This window comes from Ascidiella aspersa, chromosome 7 (genome assembly GCF_963924565.1).
Source record: "Ascidiella aspersa chromosome 7, kaAscAspe10.2, whole genome shotgun sequence".
In the NCBI taxonomy this organism is placed as follows: Eukaryota; Metazoa; Chordata; class Ascidiacea; order Phlebobranchia; family Ascidiidae; genus Ascidiella; species Ascidiella aspersa.
In genome coordinates, this window is record NC_139453.1 from 9,306,830 (window position 1) to 9,323,805 (window position 16,976).

General features: G+C 37.1%; 2 protein-coding genes and 1 non-coding gene across 6 annotated transcripts in view; 2 read left to right on the top strand and 1 right to left on the bottom strand.

The window, feature by feature from the left end:
• The first annotated feature begins 844 nt into the window (after window positions 1-844).
• On the top strand, window positions 845-5,034 carry LOC146137607 (inhibitor of growth protein 5-like). 4 transcript variants are annotated; one of them, XM_083394293.1, is made up of 7 exons: window positions 845-957; window positions 1,141-1,220; window positions 2,467-2,625; window positions 3,104-3,199; window positions 3,531-3,624; window positions 4,110-4,255; window positions 4,770-5,034. In XM_083394293.1, the coding sequence occupies exons 1-7, from the start codon at window positions 921-923 to the stop codon at window positions 4,875-4,877; spliced, it is 720 nt and encodes a 239-aa protein (XP_083250419.1). In that variant the 5' UTR covers window positions 845-920; the 3' UTR covers window positions 4,878-5,034. The 4 variants fall into 4 exon arrangements, with proteins under 4 accessions (XP_083250419.1, XP_083250420.1, XP_083250417.1 ...); XM_083394294.1 differs by having other exon boundaries at window positions 4,113-4,255; XM_083394291.1 differs by lacking the exon at window positions 4,770-5,034 and having other exon boundaries at window positions 4,110-4,751.
• LOC146137608 (proto-oncogene tyrosine-protein kinase ROS-like) overlaps window positions 4,904-16,976 on the bottom strand; it is a 48,418-nt gene continuing 36,345 nt past the window's right edge. The window contains exons 22-26 of the mRNA XM_083394395.1: window positions 16,689-16,839; window positions 11,974-12,137; window positions 10,678-10,775; window positions 8,328-8,501; window positions 4,904-6,801 (exon numbers count right to left, since the gene is read on the bottom strand). Coding sequence (XP_083250521.1) covers window positions 6,573-6,801; window positions 8,328-8,501; window positions 10,678-10,775; window positions 11,974-12,137; window positions 16,689-16,839 — 816 coding nt within the window. The 3' untranslated portion in view covers window positions 4,904-6,572. The remainder of the gene's footprint in view (window positions 6,802-8,327; window positions 8,502-10,677; window positions 10,776-11,973; window positions 12,138-16,688; window positions 16,840-16,976) is intronic.
• Window positions 12,939-13,013, top strand: Trnat-agu (transfer RNA threonine (anticodon AGU)). The gene has a single exon. It is a non-coding gene; the product is annotated as a tRNA-Thr (tRNA).

Genomic DNA, 16,976 nt, shown 5'->3' on the forward strand with positions numbered 1-16,976 from the left:
CAGTTCGCCAAAACAAAACAATATTCCAAGTTATGTCTTACAGTCAATTTTCTGAAGATTATGTTTTTCAACTTAAACCACCAGTAGCGTAAAAAAGCCGCATAAATAACTCCTGTCGAAGAGATTTAAAGCATACAACGAAGCGAAGAAGAATGTAGGTCACTCAATACTGAGATCAAATCGGCAGGTCGGGTGGCAAAGCTTCCGTTCCGAAGAAATTCAACTATTATTTCAATCGTATCAACCGGTTGTCATTGGCAGGAAATCGTATTTTGGTTGGGAAAACTCAAGAAATGCTTTGTTAATAAACAGCTTAGGTGTTCGATTTTAAAGCAGTAAACGTATTGCAAAGAATATTTAAGGCGTGTGGTTAAAAAGAGATGCATTTTCCTATTTTGTCAGAAATCTTTAGTTTCGCTTGATTGCTTTCTCGCGAACAGCTTCCTAACAGTTTTAGCTTTAAACAAACGTCTAGGAGGAAAGGATCAAGTTAAAATTGCAAGGAAGGCATTAATATTTAAGAATAATGAAAATAATAATAATTGACCGACCAAACCCAAACGAATGTTAGCAATATAACCCCCGGACGCAAATGTGTTAGGATTTTAGACCAGCGCCAAAAAATGTCCGTGATTAATTATTCGAAATTCAAAATTGTGAATTAGTGTGTATTAAAATTTAAATAAAACTCCTTGCAATCTGAACGTGATATTGTTAGTAAGTTTAATGGTTTGTTTGTCAATTATTGCTTTGCTGAACTATATTTTTTGTGTTTGCATTTGCGTTTAAAACTTCCATATTATATGATTTTTTAGTATACACTATATTTTATCTTTTTTTTTGCATTAGGCAGTTAAGTAAAAGTTACTCAAAAAAGTTCTATAACCGTGTAACAGCACTTACCAGTTAACACCTTAAAAATGGCAACCGCCATGTATTTGGAACAATATCTGGACAGTAAGTAAAGTTACAACTTTTGTTTTGGTTTTGTAATGTGTAAATGTGAACAAATTAAAAAATGTTGTATACCGAAAACTTTATTTTGGAGCATAATGGTTGGAGGTTGTAGTAAGACGTAATAAGAATATGAAGACTTTATTGTTTTTTGATTATTTTGCATAAATTTGTACACTTTCTTAGGTTTGGAAACCCTTCCTTTTGAGTTACAGCGAAATTTTCAGCTGATGCGACAGTTGGACCAACGTTCAGAAGATCTTAAGGTGTGTGTGGAAATATATTATTGTATCAAGTTTAACATATTTATTGGATGTTAGAATGGATTTTTAAAGGATATCTAATGTAGATTTTTACATAAATACCAGTCTGGAAAGTATGGTATATCTTGACAAGATCTTGCGGGTGCAAGATGTCCATTTTTTTTTATCACTTTGTGTTTTATACATTGCACTGTAAACTTTGATAATGCAATAAACAAGTGTGCACAAAGCGTTTACATTGTATTGAGATAAATCCCCTGCATATTTGTACTCTCCACTGCCACTGTAGCCGCTCATTTAGTAAAAGATCGCAGTGAAACATCAACGCACAAACACACAAATTTCCAGGGTGATTATGGTTTCGTTATAATACTTTATTTTCCTCCAAGTAAATTTAAAAAACAAGAATAGGATAGCAGTGCAAATTTTAGTAGACAACGTATTACAACCGTGCAATTTTATTGGTTGTACTAACATCTAACAAAGACACAAAAACTGTTTCTTATAATGAATTATAATATTCAATTATATTTGTTGTTCCTGCACTATGCTTAATACACAATGAATATATGCATAAATACCTTTTAGCTCTATTCATGGCATGTAGGCCCATGTTTGACAAATCTGGTTTAGACTGGATTTCTCTGTTAAGTTTATATTGAATCTTTAGGTTTAATTGGCAAATAGCATGTTACAAAATAGTTTAAAAATTGATGCGATTCTTGGTTTGTTGAAAATTCATAGGCTTTTTGTTGTTCAAACCGAACACTGAGACAGTTTATTAAGTTCTTGTAGGCTGCCAGTTTGACACCTTTGCAATATATAATATAAATACAGTGCTCACCTGAACCATTCCAATGTTTGGCGCTGGTCTAGAATCCTACCACAACGTTGAAATAATTATTAAGCAATGCACAATATGTGGGTTAGGGTGTCGGTTAGTGTTTGGCTGTGGATAGGTCAAGTAATATTGTTTAACACTATTACTGGACTCACCCAAACCCAAACGCTACCGGCAACCTAACCCAAATAATGTTTGTTTCGTAGGATTCTAGACGAGCGCCCAATGTTTTGGTGAAATTTTAGTTGCTGTTTCTGGTTTGCTTAACTTTAACTTCTAATTGATTTTTGTTGATTATATATTATCGGGTGAAGTGTTGCGCCGTTGCTTATTTAGATTTTTTGTCTTTAAAATTACTGGGGTTTTCAAAACAAGATACAGCATTAAAAACTTGATATTGTTATTCAGGTGGCCATTGATTCAATGACAGAAGAGTATGTGTCGGAAGCCAAAGAGCTACCTCCAAACGAACGGGTAAAACGCATCAAACAGATTCAGGAATCCTATGCAAAATGCAAAGAGTTTGCAGACGACAAGGTCCAGCTTGCCATGCAAACCTACGAAATGGTAAAAGTTTGCAGCCAGATTGTTAGTGTTGAGTATTGCCCTATGGAAGATGGTTAAGCAGCCTCAAATTTCACTGTTGTAAATAAGTTATTAGTTAATAATGGAAACCATAAGGGCGACGGCAGTTTTGCACGATTGCTGACTTAGGTTTTCACAGCTACAAGCATTTCTCATGGGTTTGGCTAAGAATCATCCAGATTGCAAAGTTTGGCCTGTTAGAGGGATTTATTTATTATAAAAAATCACACTGCAAATCTCAGTCTTTGTTGACGTTTATAATACATTTACAGTCTGGCAATTTACAAAATAATTGTATTGCAGCCTAAGCAGTTAACTTTAGTTTAGTCGCACAGTTTTAAGCTGCATAAACATACCCCATGCAATCCAGGCAAATATTAGTTTGTTTAGCTTTGGTTTGTGTCATTGTGTGTATTTTTTTTTGGAATTATCAACCGGAAATATGATTTCACCTTTACAGGTTGACAAACACATAAGGAGGTTGGATTCTGACCTTGCACGGTTCGAGGCAGATCTCAAAGAAAAATCTGTTCAAGATGCAACCGGGACTTCAAAGGTTTTTCTTCTTTTCCAACCTGTAAAAAAATACTTAAAAGAACAGTACTATGTTAGATAAGTGTAAAAAATCAATTAGCTGAATTTGATAAAGCATGTTGTATATATTGTACATCGAATGACAACCAGCATTGTTTTTGACCAGTTGTTATTAATAATATTATGAAATAAGTTTTGCATTTTAGCCCTGGTTTGCATTCTAACTGAGTGTTTTCCACTTTGAAACACATTTATTCAACTCAAATTATAATGATAGTTTAGATTGTTTTGTGTTAGTAAACAATAAACATTGTCATGGTCTATTGAAAACCATTCAAATGTCACTGTTTCAGATTGAGGTTGATGCTGGCGATAAAAAGAGAAGAAAGAAGGGACGAATTGTATCAGATGAAGAGTCTAAAAATGGAAGGAAAAAACAGAAAACTGGTAAATTTTGAGTTTTTCTCAATCCTAATTTTTCAAAGACATCTCAGGATAGTTGGTAGTGTTGTAAATAAGTCACTGAGTCCCAGTCAAGTCATCAAAATAAAAAAGTCTTAAATTGATAAACTCGCCCGATTATGAGAAATCCTTTAACAAAAAAATAACAAACACCAACATTATTATTAATAAAAACACTTCATTTTGACGCAAGGTATTTAAAGCAATTCCTTAACTTCAAGTTATTTAAGTTTGCCAAAAAGATAGAATCCAGGCATTCTTTACGACAGTGGAAGTTGGACTGTTGAACTCTTGTGGTTTTGGACGAAATACTAGGTGTTATGCAGTCTAAATATTTACCGTTTAAAGAAAAATATATGGCAGAAAACTTTGCTTAAGCCTAATGGTGTTTGTAAAAAAATGAACTATCATCTCTTGAAGCCTAATAGGTTGAATTCCACTTTAAAGTTACTATTTATGTTAAATTTCAGCAGTTGACCTGCACCTGGCCACCCCATTGGCTGCCGCCTACCAACAATCCGATGTTCTTGACATGCCGGTCGACCCCAACGAACCAACTTACTGTCTCTGCCACCAGGTGTCCTACGGCGAGATGATCGGGTGCGACAACCCTGATGTGAGTTGTATAGTTTTCTTCACAAACAGCCATTTTATACTTAACTATTTATTGAAACAAAAGCATTTCTGCGTTTTTGCCTGCTTCAATGAAAGTTGGGACGGTACAAACCAGTGGTTGAATATAAATTAATTTACTTTTTTTAAATATTATTTTTAAAAGCACCCAGCGTTAAATGTCTTAAAGATTATTCCTGTAAAAAGCTGGAGGGATTGTTCATGTATGATTGCTGCTTCAATAAGGTGGGACATTTTTTTTTATTTCTGTACGGTTTTTAACTATTAGCTAGCCAACCAATTTTTTTCCAAGGCCAACTTTGCCAGAACCAAATATTTTTTAGATGATATTATAAAAATTGGATTTCGTGACAATAGTTTGATCATACAGGCCGAAAGATTATTCCCATCGTCGTAAAATTAAAGCAAAAAATATGTTTTTCCGATGTGGAAACCCATTGATAATAATTCACCTCAACACACAATTTTTCAATCGTTATTTTTTTGTTTTAATTCAGTGTCCGATCGAATGGTTCCACTTCGGCTGCGTGGGTCTCACTTCGAAACCAAAGGGAAAGTGGTTTTGCCCGAAATGCCGCGAAGACCGTGACCGAAAGAAGAAATAGCAGGCACAAGACGAAGCGTTGTTGTTTTTTCGACTTTATTTTCACTGCCCGTGCGCGTTTTATCGTCGTAGTGTATAATTTTGCATAGCAAGGTGTTTTTGGTACAACTCGGCTCGATGTATATCGAAATATAATAATAAAGGTTGTATGAATTGAACACTGATACAACAGAATTGATTGTCTATTCTGCAGCCTGACCAATTGCAATATGTGCGTGTGTATATAAGCAGCAATAGGGAAAACAAAAATGTGCAAGACTAACAACAAAACACTACTGTATGAAATAAAGTGCAATATTAAAACAAGGATGTTTAACGTTATCGCTACTGAAGAGACATCGGGCTTAGTTGGTATAAAAATGTACCGTGGAACGAACTTCTTTCCTTTTTGTACGATTTCATAAAAGTGGATGGAACATTAACAACATTGTACACGAAATATAAGCGCATTTAGGTAAAAATATATATACTAAAAGAGTAACGACAGAAGGCCATTTTGAAATAGGTAAGATAAAAATAACAAATACATGTTTTGTTTCGTCACGCAATAATACAATAGAACAGGTTTCAAGCAAAAAATACAGTTTATGACAACGAATAGGGTGCGTGTATATAGAAAGCAACAAACGTTGAGTAGCATTTAATAATGTTAACTTTTATACACAAATTATAATTGCGAAGTAAATTGAACTTACAGCATACACAACATTACAAAAAAGTTATAAACGGGCGCCGGTAGCGTGAATTAAAGGCCCGAAACAAGTTGTTAGAAATATATTAAAATATGGCAATGGGGCCAAAATGAGACACAACTTATGATAATTAGACCTAACTTTAGAGCTACGCTTGACTGTCCCATGTAAACCCATACACGAAAAGTAGTAGAAAAGTAGTTCAAACAAAAGTAGTAGGGCCTGAAATCCATTTTATACACTTTTTGTCGGGAAGAAATTTTGTCCAGGGTGTCAGCAATATAGCTAGACCTTCTAGGAATATATGAGGTTACAAACGATAGAAAAATTAGCGCACTAATCGAAAGGCGTTAACAATTGTGCTGAAACGAGACATCGTGGAGCAGCAATGTGCGTGTTTGACATAAAACGCGGACATAAGAAGTGTAATTTGTTAATGAAAATAAAAACGCAACAATAAAGTGGCTTAAGTTTAGGGCAAACGGTTTTCGAAATATTTGTATGAATTCTTGATCAAATCACAAACGGTATTTATAGAATAACGAATGTTAAGCAAGGGACCTAAGGCTGGGTCATAAAACTTTTTTCGTAAAAAGACTCGGATAACAGGGCCTGGCGATCGCGGGTCCGTAAGAATTGACGATCGATTTTAGGTCTTACATTATAAACTTGAATATCGGCAAACGAAGAAAATATTGATTAGTATTTAACAAACACTGATGTGAGCTTGAAGGAATTTTCGTTAAGTTTAGCGTTAAGTTTTTTTTATTTTCATCAAGGCAATAAGCTGACAGAGTTTTAACACAATCTAGCTCGGCCCCTGACACAAATATGCAAAAAGAAATAGTAAGGAGTAAAACAGAAGTAGGTATGTCAAAATGATATCTACTTCTGTATGGGCTTTGATATTCTTATTACGTCTTACTACAACCTCCAACCATTATGCTCTAAAATAGTAAGGCTAGAAGGCGAATCATGTCACACAAAATCATAAGATAATCGTCTTAAAGGTAAGTAACGGCTCTGGCGCTTCCGCCACCGCTTTCGTCGTCGCCGTCGTCCCAATGACGCGTCAGCTGGTTGACGTAGGCCTTGCCGCTGAGGCGCGTCATCGTGACGTCATCCTTTCGTCGCGGTGCCTTCTTCTTGCTGAGCTTACGCAGTTTGGATCCGCGCCGTGAAGAATTGCTGCGCGCGCTTTGGCGACTTGAGATATTGCTTGTCGGTGCGTCGCTGCAAAGTTTTGGGTTGTGTTTGAAAGCAATCTTTGTAAATGGCCGTAATAGTCTATTTCTAAATAGGGTAATCATTAAATGACAATTGTATTGAATTCTCGACAAGCTTTCGCACAACCGTGCTTCATTAGGTTCATGAAGTAGAGAGCTTGTCAAGAATACAATACAATTTTTATTTATATCTTGCCCCCTGATTACCCTTTTTAAAAGCAGTGTTTCTTGAACTGGTGAATGGATTTACTTCAGGATAATAACAAGTCATTAACGCAAATTGGATGCGTTTTGTCTGTTGCAATTACAGTAAAACGGTTATTTTCACGCGAGACTGGCTGATTGTTACAGCACGACCGATTTTTTTCGTTGTACATCAGTGTTTCCAGCCTTTTATGGCCCTCAGAAATAATAAAAAGATTGGGGGATCCCTACATTTTTCCGTAGGTATTTCACTAGAATATCATAATAAACGGAACTGAAACAACACACTTCAACTCTATACACAACGTAGGAAGCTATAATTGGATTTATTCCACTCATAATCTTACACAAAAAGGTGTAAGAGTTCAGATGAGCACAACTCAGATTCTTAAATATCTATCGGCAACCTTAAAGCATTAGAAATGGCACCCAAAGGTGCCGCGGCACTTCGGTTGAGAACCACTGTTATACACAAATTGATCTTGCGCAACAATTACCTGCAGGTCGAGACACTTGTAAAATAACTTTAGGTCACAGTCAAGTATTTTTAAAATATAACAACTCACCTGAACCTTTACGTTTAATTTGTTTGAATACCTCGCTCGGTAATAAATAGCAACATTTATCTAGACGTGGTACTCTGTGTTGTAAACAAGTCATTTTGAAATGACCTATTTTTAAGTCAGTAATATAAACACAAAACTTTAAACCATAAAAATTGGGAAACTTTTTGATTATGTGCAATAACTCAACTGAAAAATAACAAAAAACAAACATATAGCAAGGGCAAAACTAAGATAGATTGTCAAAAAAAGACACTTAATTTTAACTTAAGTCATTTCACTTAATAACTTGGAAGTCAAGTCCCTTTACCAAAACAACTTAAGTGACTTAAGTGCACATAAGTCAAGTCATTGACTTAGGTCAGTGGTTCCCAAACTATTTTATTCCGTGGCCCAATGTTTTTTTTGCAAAACAAATGGTGACTCATCGTTTTTTTCACCTCCATTTATGACTAGTGCATATTGATTAACAAAAGTTTCCCAATATTATAAACACTTTTATTCCATGATGAGTTTCTGATCAGTCTGCTGAAGTTTAACAACTCGTACGCACAGTTTATGCCAACAACTATGTTAGTAAAACAAAATGTGTAGTTGCAATATTTTTAAATAGCACTATGGCCTACTTAAAGTAGTCTCGTGGCCCACTTAAAGAAGTCTCGTTACAAGACTAACAAAGAGGTGAACGATTTATTTTCCGATCATCAGTTCACAAAAAAGTTCACACACACGACGAAATAAGTTCGACCGACACTTTCCAACCCACCCGTGGTTTTGCGTCGAAGAAGCCGCGACGTCGCATCTTGGCAGGTCAAAGGCGGAATCGTGGACCGGCGTCCGCACGTACTGGTTCCGCGATGCGGAGAGGTCCGCAATTTCGCTGGCGTCACAAACGATGTCGCAATCTTGTCCGGGAAGCACGATGTCAATGATCGGGTTCCTGGGAGAAAAGTGACTGTGTTGGATTTTACAGATTGCAGCCTGAGATCTAAATAAGAACAACAACAACGTCGGAATAAAACACAGTTCGGAATAAGACCAAAATAGGACTATTATCGCTAATAGTAATAACTAGGGCGATTATATTTTGACATGTCAAAAAAGTCAAATTTTGTCAAAATTTACACGTCAAAATTATTTCAAGTCAAAATCGATTAAAAATGCACATAAATCGTTTACAAAATAAAAAAAAATACAGTCCAACTTTTGAAATTGTTGTTCAGTTAACATTTCATTATAAAAAATTAGTTTTGAACTATATTTAATGATATTTTAACTGTATATCTTTATTAAAACCAATATACGGTATACGCGAGCCGGTAGAATTAACCACCCAGACCTAGTTTATCGCATTAGGTTAAGCCCGAACTTCGTTTTAGCTTTATATAAGTGTGTATCTCTGATTTGGACATATGTATTGAACAGTATATTTCTATTTTTACCTTTTATACCTTGTATTCCAACTGTTCACACAACATTTTTCTAAAATAACAAGCGTCTAGTTTTTATTTGGTATTTTTATAGTTTTCTTTTTTTGGAAATGGCAAAAGATGAACCACGCATAAAACCCGAACCGAAACAATAACTGAATTGTGTTTGTAGGCACCAAAACACCGAAAACTAGTGGCTGATGAATTCAAGACACTATAATGCAGTGCTTCAAACAACAATATGATGTTTTAATCAATGTATTTCTAATAGGTCAAAGTTTTATCAAAAAAGTATATATTTAGTTCAAAAAATAATCGCCCTAGTAATAACATATAAATCACATTAGGTCCCAAAATTGCAATTGATATAATGCGTGGCAGCAACAGATCATTTTAGTATTTTTTTAATTTAGTTAGCCTTTTAATAATTTTTTAATTTGATTAGACTTCAAATTAGAGCATTTTAGTTTTTCGAATTTGAATGGAATTAAAATTAGAGTATCTTAGTTTCTTTAGTTTGATTAGAAATAAAACTACAGAATATTAGTTATTTTTTTCGAATTAAAATTAAAGCATTTTAGTAATTTTTTTCGAATTAAAATTAAAGCATTTTAGTATTTTTAATTTGAATACAATTAATATTAGAGACGTAGACTCAAGTCATTTTGAGTCGTCGGAATAAGACCTAAATGGCCAGAATCAGGCCTATACAATGTTTTACTCGACCCCAAACCCCGAACCCCGCCTCTAAGTACATCACTAACTCCCCTAATAACTTTAAACCTAACCCAATTTCTACCCCCTATCATTACCAACCTAATAACCCTACACAGCGGCCGAAAATCCGGCGTCTAAACAGCGGCGCTGGTCAAACTTGGCGTCAAAAATGTCGACACCTAAATGCCGATGCATGACCGACGACCCCGATCGTCCTATAATCTCTACCTAGAGTTTCAGGCGTTATTTTGGCCATTTAGGTTTTATTAGGACGATTTAGATCAGTGGTTATCAACCGCCGTTCCGCGTCAACTTTCCTGCCGGTCCGCCAAATATATTACAATTTTTTATCTCAATTGCAAAAGTAAAGATGTTGAAGGCTTATCCATCATATTTAGAACTTCGCCAGCTTCGTAATTTGCAGCATTGTTACGTAATATAGAGTTAGTGGTCCACTTTGGACTTCATTGTACGTCACAATGCTGCAAGTATTTTGGCCAACTGTTTAAAAGTAGGCTACAACTCGTTTAAGTCGTAAACTTTAAAACCAGTTGTATGTGAAAGCTAAGAAGTGTTTTAGTTGCATAATACTGCGTTATTAAAGTTTGGGTGGATTTTGATTTTTAAAGGTCCACCGGTCCGCAAAACTTCTTTTGAAATTTTACCGGTCCGTATGCTAAAAAGGTTGAGAACCACTGATTTAGATCGTAATTATTACTATGAATTTGGCTTTATTGGGTCGTTGGTTCTGATACTATATGGTATCACAGATTATTCTGCCTTAAATATTGTTGCTTTGTGGGTCTTATTGTGTGTTCCCGTTTTTTTTTCGGACGAGTACCGAGACTACCACTTGGCATCGGGTCTCGGACATCCCTATAGTTAAAACATTAAGTGACCTGTTGTACGGAATCAGTTTTTCGCCTAACACACGCCTCACAATAAATCGAGGCCGGGTTATCCACATACCTCGATCGGGGAGACATACGACTTGTTGAGAGCTGCGGAAGAAAGCCAAGCTGAGCGTAGTTGATGTCCGACGGGCCGGCCACACCCGATTCAGATGCCTGAAAGTAGGAAAGTTTACGTCATACAGAAACAGTCCAGGAAGGAAATACACCTTTTTCGATTTTCGTGCTAAATAAGGTTTAGATTTTAGAAACTCGCTTGCATACATTACAAAATGTATATATTCTATACCTTTTTGTTGATGCCGTAACAGTGTTATCGCTTATACAGGTGGACTTACGGGTATGTATAGGAGAGATAAATACGATTTGAAAAGTCATTGTATACCCTAAATAATTTGTTTCACAATGGAAGTCGAACTTTATTAAATTGATTATCGTTAAATGAAGGAAAAACGTATAGTTTTTGTTAAATAACTATTTAACATTGAGCCTTAAGAAATCGTGGCTCAGTTTATATTTGCATCAAAGCCTATTGTTGGATTGCATCTTTACTTCTTTAATTTTATCTTCATTAGGAAAATATGCCGCGACCAGACAAAATTAACACAGCGGGCCGGTGTACTCTGGTCTAAGCAAGCGGTAGCCATGTTTAAAGTACATTGTATGGATGCTCGTTACTTTATTTCGATACCGATAGCCGATAATTTAGACAAAAAGTATCGCGATCTGATGTGGTCAAACATGAAAAATGATGAAATTGAAACCTTCAAAGTTCAAATGGTATATTTTTTTTCAAGTTGTGAGGCCAACATTTTGTTTAGTTTTAAGTAGTTAAGAAAAAGCATTGCGTTGGTTAGAAAACCATCCGGAAAATTCCTACAACAATTCAGTATCGGATCATCACCGATACGACCCTAATATCGGACGAGAACCGATACTACCACTTAACATCAGGTATCGGGTCCGATCCGACATTATTGGACATCGCTATATTGCAGTAACCTAGTGAAGTACTTTGTAAAATGAAGTCCAAGTTATCAGTTGACCAAGTCAAGTCCTTGTCATAAAATTAAGCGTTAAACTATTAAATTTGATAAACTCGTCCGATTATGAGAAATAAATCAACTAAACAATAACCAAAACGCAACATGTAGCAAGCTAATTGTTTTACATGCAAAGTTAACTAAAATAACATAATTTCTTTAAAAAATTGACCAATGAAATTAAGTCATTTGTCCGAAAGACTTAAGTCAAGTCGAGTCATTTAATTTAAAACAGTGACTTAAGTGCACTTAAATCAAGTCATTGACTCAAGTCATTACAACACTGGCAGTAAACAAAACAATCCGCTCACCTGTCGTTTAATGGAAGCTTTAAGGCTGCTTGCTCGTTGAATGAAGTTATTAGTGTAAGGGGTGGTGGCCGATTCCAGGTGGAACTTCCCCGACTGATAGGAAGGACTGGAGAAGCTGACTGCCGCGTAGCCGCTGTGTCCGGCGTGCCCGTTTGCTTGGTCGTCTTGAAACGATTAAAAGCAGTTGTTCTTAATCTGTTAGTTCGACTAGATGAGGGTTTAGACTTTAGGGCAACCAATGTGCTTTTTGTCGCCTGGAAACGATTAAACGATTAAGAGCAGTTGTTCTCAATCTGTCAGATTTACTTGAGAAGGGTTCAGGGCAGGGGTTCCTAAACTGGGCCGGTCCATGGACTCTTGGGATACGTGAACTAGTTTTTAATGTATTTGGACTCTATTTTATTTTCGCATTTTTGGACCCAAATTAGCAAATTATTGGCGTCATTTTTTAATTTTTTTGCCTACCGTGGTCCACGCGAGGCAAAAAACTGTAGGTATCCGCGGTTTGAAAAACTTTACGAACCCCTGGTTTAAGGCAACCGGTGTGCTATTTGGTCGCCTGAAATTGGTTAAATAAACTGGCAGTTGGAGGGTTTAGGGTAGTACCTTAATTCCATGTAAAAAAAAATGGATTGATCATGAGATGTTTTGTAGATACGGGTTTTAAAGATGATGTGGTGTGATTTTGGAATGATTGATAGTCCAGAAAGTAACTGAAAAAACATGCATATACACAACGCGTATTCTGCGATCGAACCTACCTACGCGTATTCTGTGATCGAACCTATGTACATATAGTTGGCCAGTACGATGCCAGAAGGGCTTGATCACAGACACACATTGTGTATATGCATGTTTCAGTTGCTGAAATACGGGCTGTAGATCCTCTTCGATTGATGTTGTATGTACGAACAGGGTGCAGCAAGGAATGGTGCAATGGTTGTTACTCGACCCGTTCCTTGTGAGCCCGCGTGGCTCAGTTGGTAGAGCGACGGTCCCAGTATGACCGGAGGTCGTGAGTTCGAACCTCATCGCAGGCTAGTTGCTTTAACCTGATCTTGCTTGCGCTTTAATCCTGATCAGGCTGAATGATTTCGGTAAGCTTCTCCCAAGGTATCGTGTAAACCCATGAGCATTACCACAAATCTGATTATTTTAGTCGAAAATAATTTTTTGTCGATTTAACTTTTTTATTGAATAATTGCGTGATTTTTTGCTATACTTGGTAAAAAAAAAGTTTAAATAGTTTAATGAATTTTCAACATATGCAGCTATACAAAAAAATACACTGTTTGATAGCGTTTTGTTTAAAAGCAAATTACATCACCACTGTTCTGCTAAAATGAGACGCTTTTATTGAGCCATTTTTTTAAACAGATTAGTTGGTATCACAGGAAAAATAGCGTGATATTTTAAATTGAGTAAAAAAATTAAATTGAATTGGTGGCGGTAACTTAAACAGTATGAATCACCCGGGTCACCCTTTCAGCAAAGCTCGGCAACGCGACCGAACCATCTGCAAAATACCCAGTCTCAGCAGGTGGGTGATACAATGCCCGGGGTGTGTTTGGGGTTACCCGGGGGTGACGGGTGGTGTTTTGGGGCACGCGCCTAATGAGTGTAAACAGTGCGAGGGGCGCGAAGTTTTGTTGGCCAAATATTCTGGGGTCGCTGGTGTATATTGTGATGGGCGGAATCCAATACTTGCGCTTACACGTGGGGTCGCGATTCTGATACAGCAGGCCTGTGCAACATGTCACTTATAAAAAGTGGAACGCAATCAGTCGAGTTTTATATGGTACTTTATTCAGACTGATAACAATTGCGTCCCATCTTTTAAAAGTGATGCTAAAATTACTTCTCAGTCACATTAACTGAAGATGATACAAGCTTGTATCGAAACGTCCTAATAAAGATGATGTCGAGCTACTATTTTTTGGCTTTGCAATCCATTAAATTGTTAAGCTACATTACAGATCCGTGTATAGTGTACCCAAATGGAATATAACTTTAAAACATTCAGTTAAATGTAACATTATGCCCAAACTGATTAAAAAAAATTAAAAAAAGCCATGGCGAAGGGTCTTACAGTGCCCTTTGACTTCAAGTGATAAAATGCTATCACAATTAAATTAGTTACACACAAATACGCAGGTTAATAAAAGGCGTCCGCGAATAGAATTAAAACGTGTTGAAAACGACACAAGGCGCTAAGGTAGAAACTGCATTAACAGACATGTAAAACGGATTAAAATACGGCATGACAATGCTAAACCGAGCGTGTCAAGGTTGTGTAAAAACTAAAAAAGCGCAGCACAATCGAACAAGAAACCCGGTTTCTTTTCGAATCGGCGTGAAGAGCAAAGCTGCCGTTTTCCCGCCACCCACCAACCTATACTGTACACACACACATGGATACACCAACACAGCTGGCGGACCAGGTATAAACTTGCCCAGCTACACAGGCTTGCCACACACGAGGCAGCAAAATACAAGCCCGCCTACAGTAAGCGAAAGCCACAGAAAAGGTGAGCATGTGCGCCCGACGCCTTCCGTAACGCGACCCTGTGGCAGGTCAACTGTGCTTGTTTGCCTACGGCTTATTGCCATTCCGCGCATTCGCCGCTTGTTTACGGTAAAGGGGGGTGCTGGGGCTGATTAATACGCGGGGGCAAGCTGCCAGGGGCTCGAGTTACCCACCAGACGCCCCCGGAGGATTGCTGAAACGTGGGTGTAAGGCAGGGATGCGTTACTCGCAGCCTGCGAGGCAAATCCGGCGCACAGAGCAAAAATATGTGGTTAAAGCGACAGGATTTAGGTTACGCTCGTGACACGAATACTTTGATGAGTATTTTTTTAGGATTGTTTAAATGAAACGTGCTAATGACAAAGTCACCCCATTTAACATTGCCTTACATCCCTGGGAAAGCTTAAAGGCGTCCGCACAAACACCTGTTATATTTTATACGCTGATAAATTATATTATTGGCGAGAGTATTTTTTTTCAGCTTGTGAGTAAGTATACTGAGCATAAGTAACGTAATTTGTTGAACCATAAAATTTTATTGTATGCTGCTTTAGACATTAAAAGGGGTCCGTAATATTTTAAGCAGCGCGAAGCCAAGGGGAAAAGAACAACTGGTTTAGTAAATTGCCGTGAAACTCCCGCGGCTGAAACAAATTTGGTATTTGTTTAACGTATATCTGGGTTAACTTTCTGTTATACTAATGAAACCCTAAAAAGGGCTTTCAAGTAAAAAAACGTAACGGCCTATTTTACTTACAAAATTGGTGGGGGGCCGAAAAATTAAATTGCCTCGAGGGCCGGATTTGGCCCGCGGGCCGTAGTTTGCCCAGGTCCATTTTATTTGCAGAATCAACATCCGCAGCAAACATGAGCGAAAAAAAATAATGTTCGAACGGGCGGCTAAAGTACTACCAACAGCAGCAGTGGGTTATTCCCCTTAAAATATCAAGTTATAGAGCTCGACGTTTCGGGTTCGTTAAACAGGAGGCGGCCTAACTGGAAAAACAAACAGGTCACATCCGCAATTAGCTCTTTCCGAGCTTTTCTGGGAGCTTTGCTATATTTGGGAGGACGAAATTCACGGCAGGTGAATAAGCTGGCACGCGACCTTCTGTGTCGGAAAGGCTCGCAAAGCCTTATTTTCCTCTTTATTTGTTTTAAATCGTCGCGCACGCGATAAGGGCCGTTTCCTGTCCACGAATTATAACTGTTTCAACGCCTTACAAAAATTGTAATATTCTGGTTTTTTAAGGTGTAGTTCTTTTTTTTTATTTTGTTATGGCCATATAACGATGTTGCTCTCTGAGCTTGTTTTCGGATATTAATTTTGACTGTTTTTTTTGTTTTTTTTTTGGGGGGGGGGAGGCTTATTTGAAAGAAATATCTCAGCAAAATATCAAGCCGAGTTGCCACACAATTTTATGCAAAAAAACTAATTTTTTCGTAAATTTACCTGGCTTCATCTCTAGCATTTTGACCAATTTTAACCAAACAATATTTCCTGTGACAAAATTTAGACATTGTATAACTATAACTTGCTTTAAAAAACGATTTGTGGTATAAAGGGCTGCGTCAGTGTGTCTTGGCGTCAGAAATCATTGTTAACAGAGTTTTTGGTGTATTGACAACCGTTGAAACATACCACCATTGTCTAGTTACTCTAGTATATCATAATTGACATGAAGACAGGCTATTAACCGCAAAATACTTCTTTTTTTAGTTGTAGTATTTCTGTTTTTAGTTGTAGTAAAAAAGCGTAAAAGAGGAATAAGCTGTTTTACAAAACAAACTGTCCTTTTTTGTCAATCAACAACCATTTAAAATTGTTTTTGTGTTTTTCACAAAAATAAACAGACGTACATGGATAAAACCAAACGACTATCGCAAGCCATCAAAACGCCAATTATTACAACTAGGGATGTACGATAATATCGGATCCGTGTCGATACCCGAAGCCAAGTGGTAGTATCGGTACATGTTCGATACCAGGATGGTATCGGTGCCGATCCAATAGCAAATTACATAGGAATTTCAGTCATAACTAGCGATTCAACGCAGCAATCTTGAAGGGTAAATTTTTCAAAAAAAAAAATGGACTGTTTAAGAGAAAGAGTTAACGTTTTCAGCTGTAAGACAAAAAAGGTTAAATAAGAGAAAGGGTTAAATAGTCAGCGCACGGACGAGTTACCTTCGTCAAATACGAACGCGTCGTTGTCGATGCCGGAACGAGTCGGACTCGCAACAAACACGGACGAGTCTTCGTTGCTTGGCGACATGAGCGAGTAGTTTATGGCGCCACTCGAAGTGGCTCGAGGTTCGTTGCCCGACGAAAGGTCGATCTGTGTTAAGGCGAGAGATTAAAGACTGGACAAAATACTTCCTCTGCAAAGCAATTGATTTTTGTGCGGTAGGATATGAAATAAATTTTCTATGAAAGTACACTTTTTTGGCACGTAAATTGTTAAGGAAATCACAG

Excerpts from the sequence above, each read along its gene's own strand:
- LOC146137607 (XM_083394291.1), top strand. The coding sequence starts at position 921 with ATGGCAACCGCCATGTATTTGGAACAATATCTGGACA. Across the intron at positions 1,221-2,466 it reads AACGTTCAGAAGATCTTAAG|GTGGCCATTGATTCAATGAC; the intron begins GTGTGTGTGGAA and ends ATTGTTATTCAG. Across the intron at positions 2,626-3,103 it reads CCATGCAAACCTACGAAATG|GTTGACAAACACATAAGGAG; the intron begins GTAAAAGTTTGC and ends TCACCTTTACAG.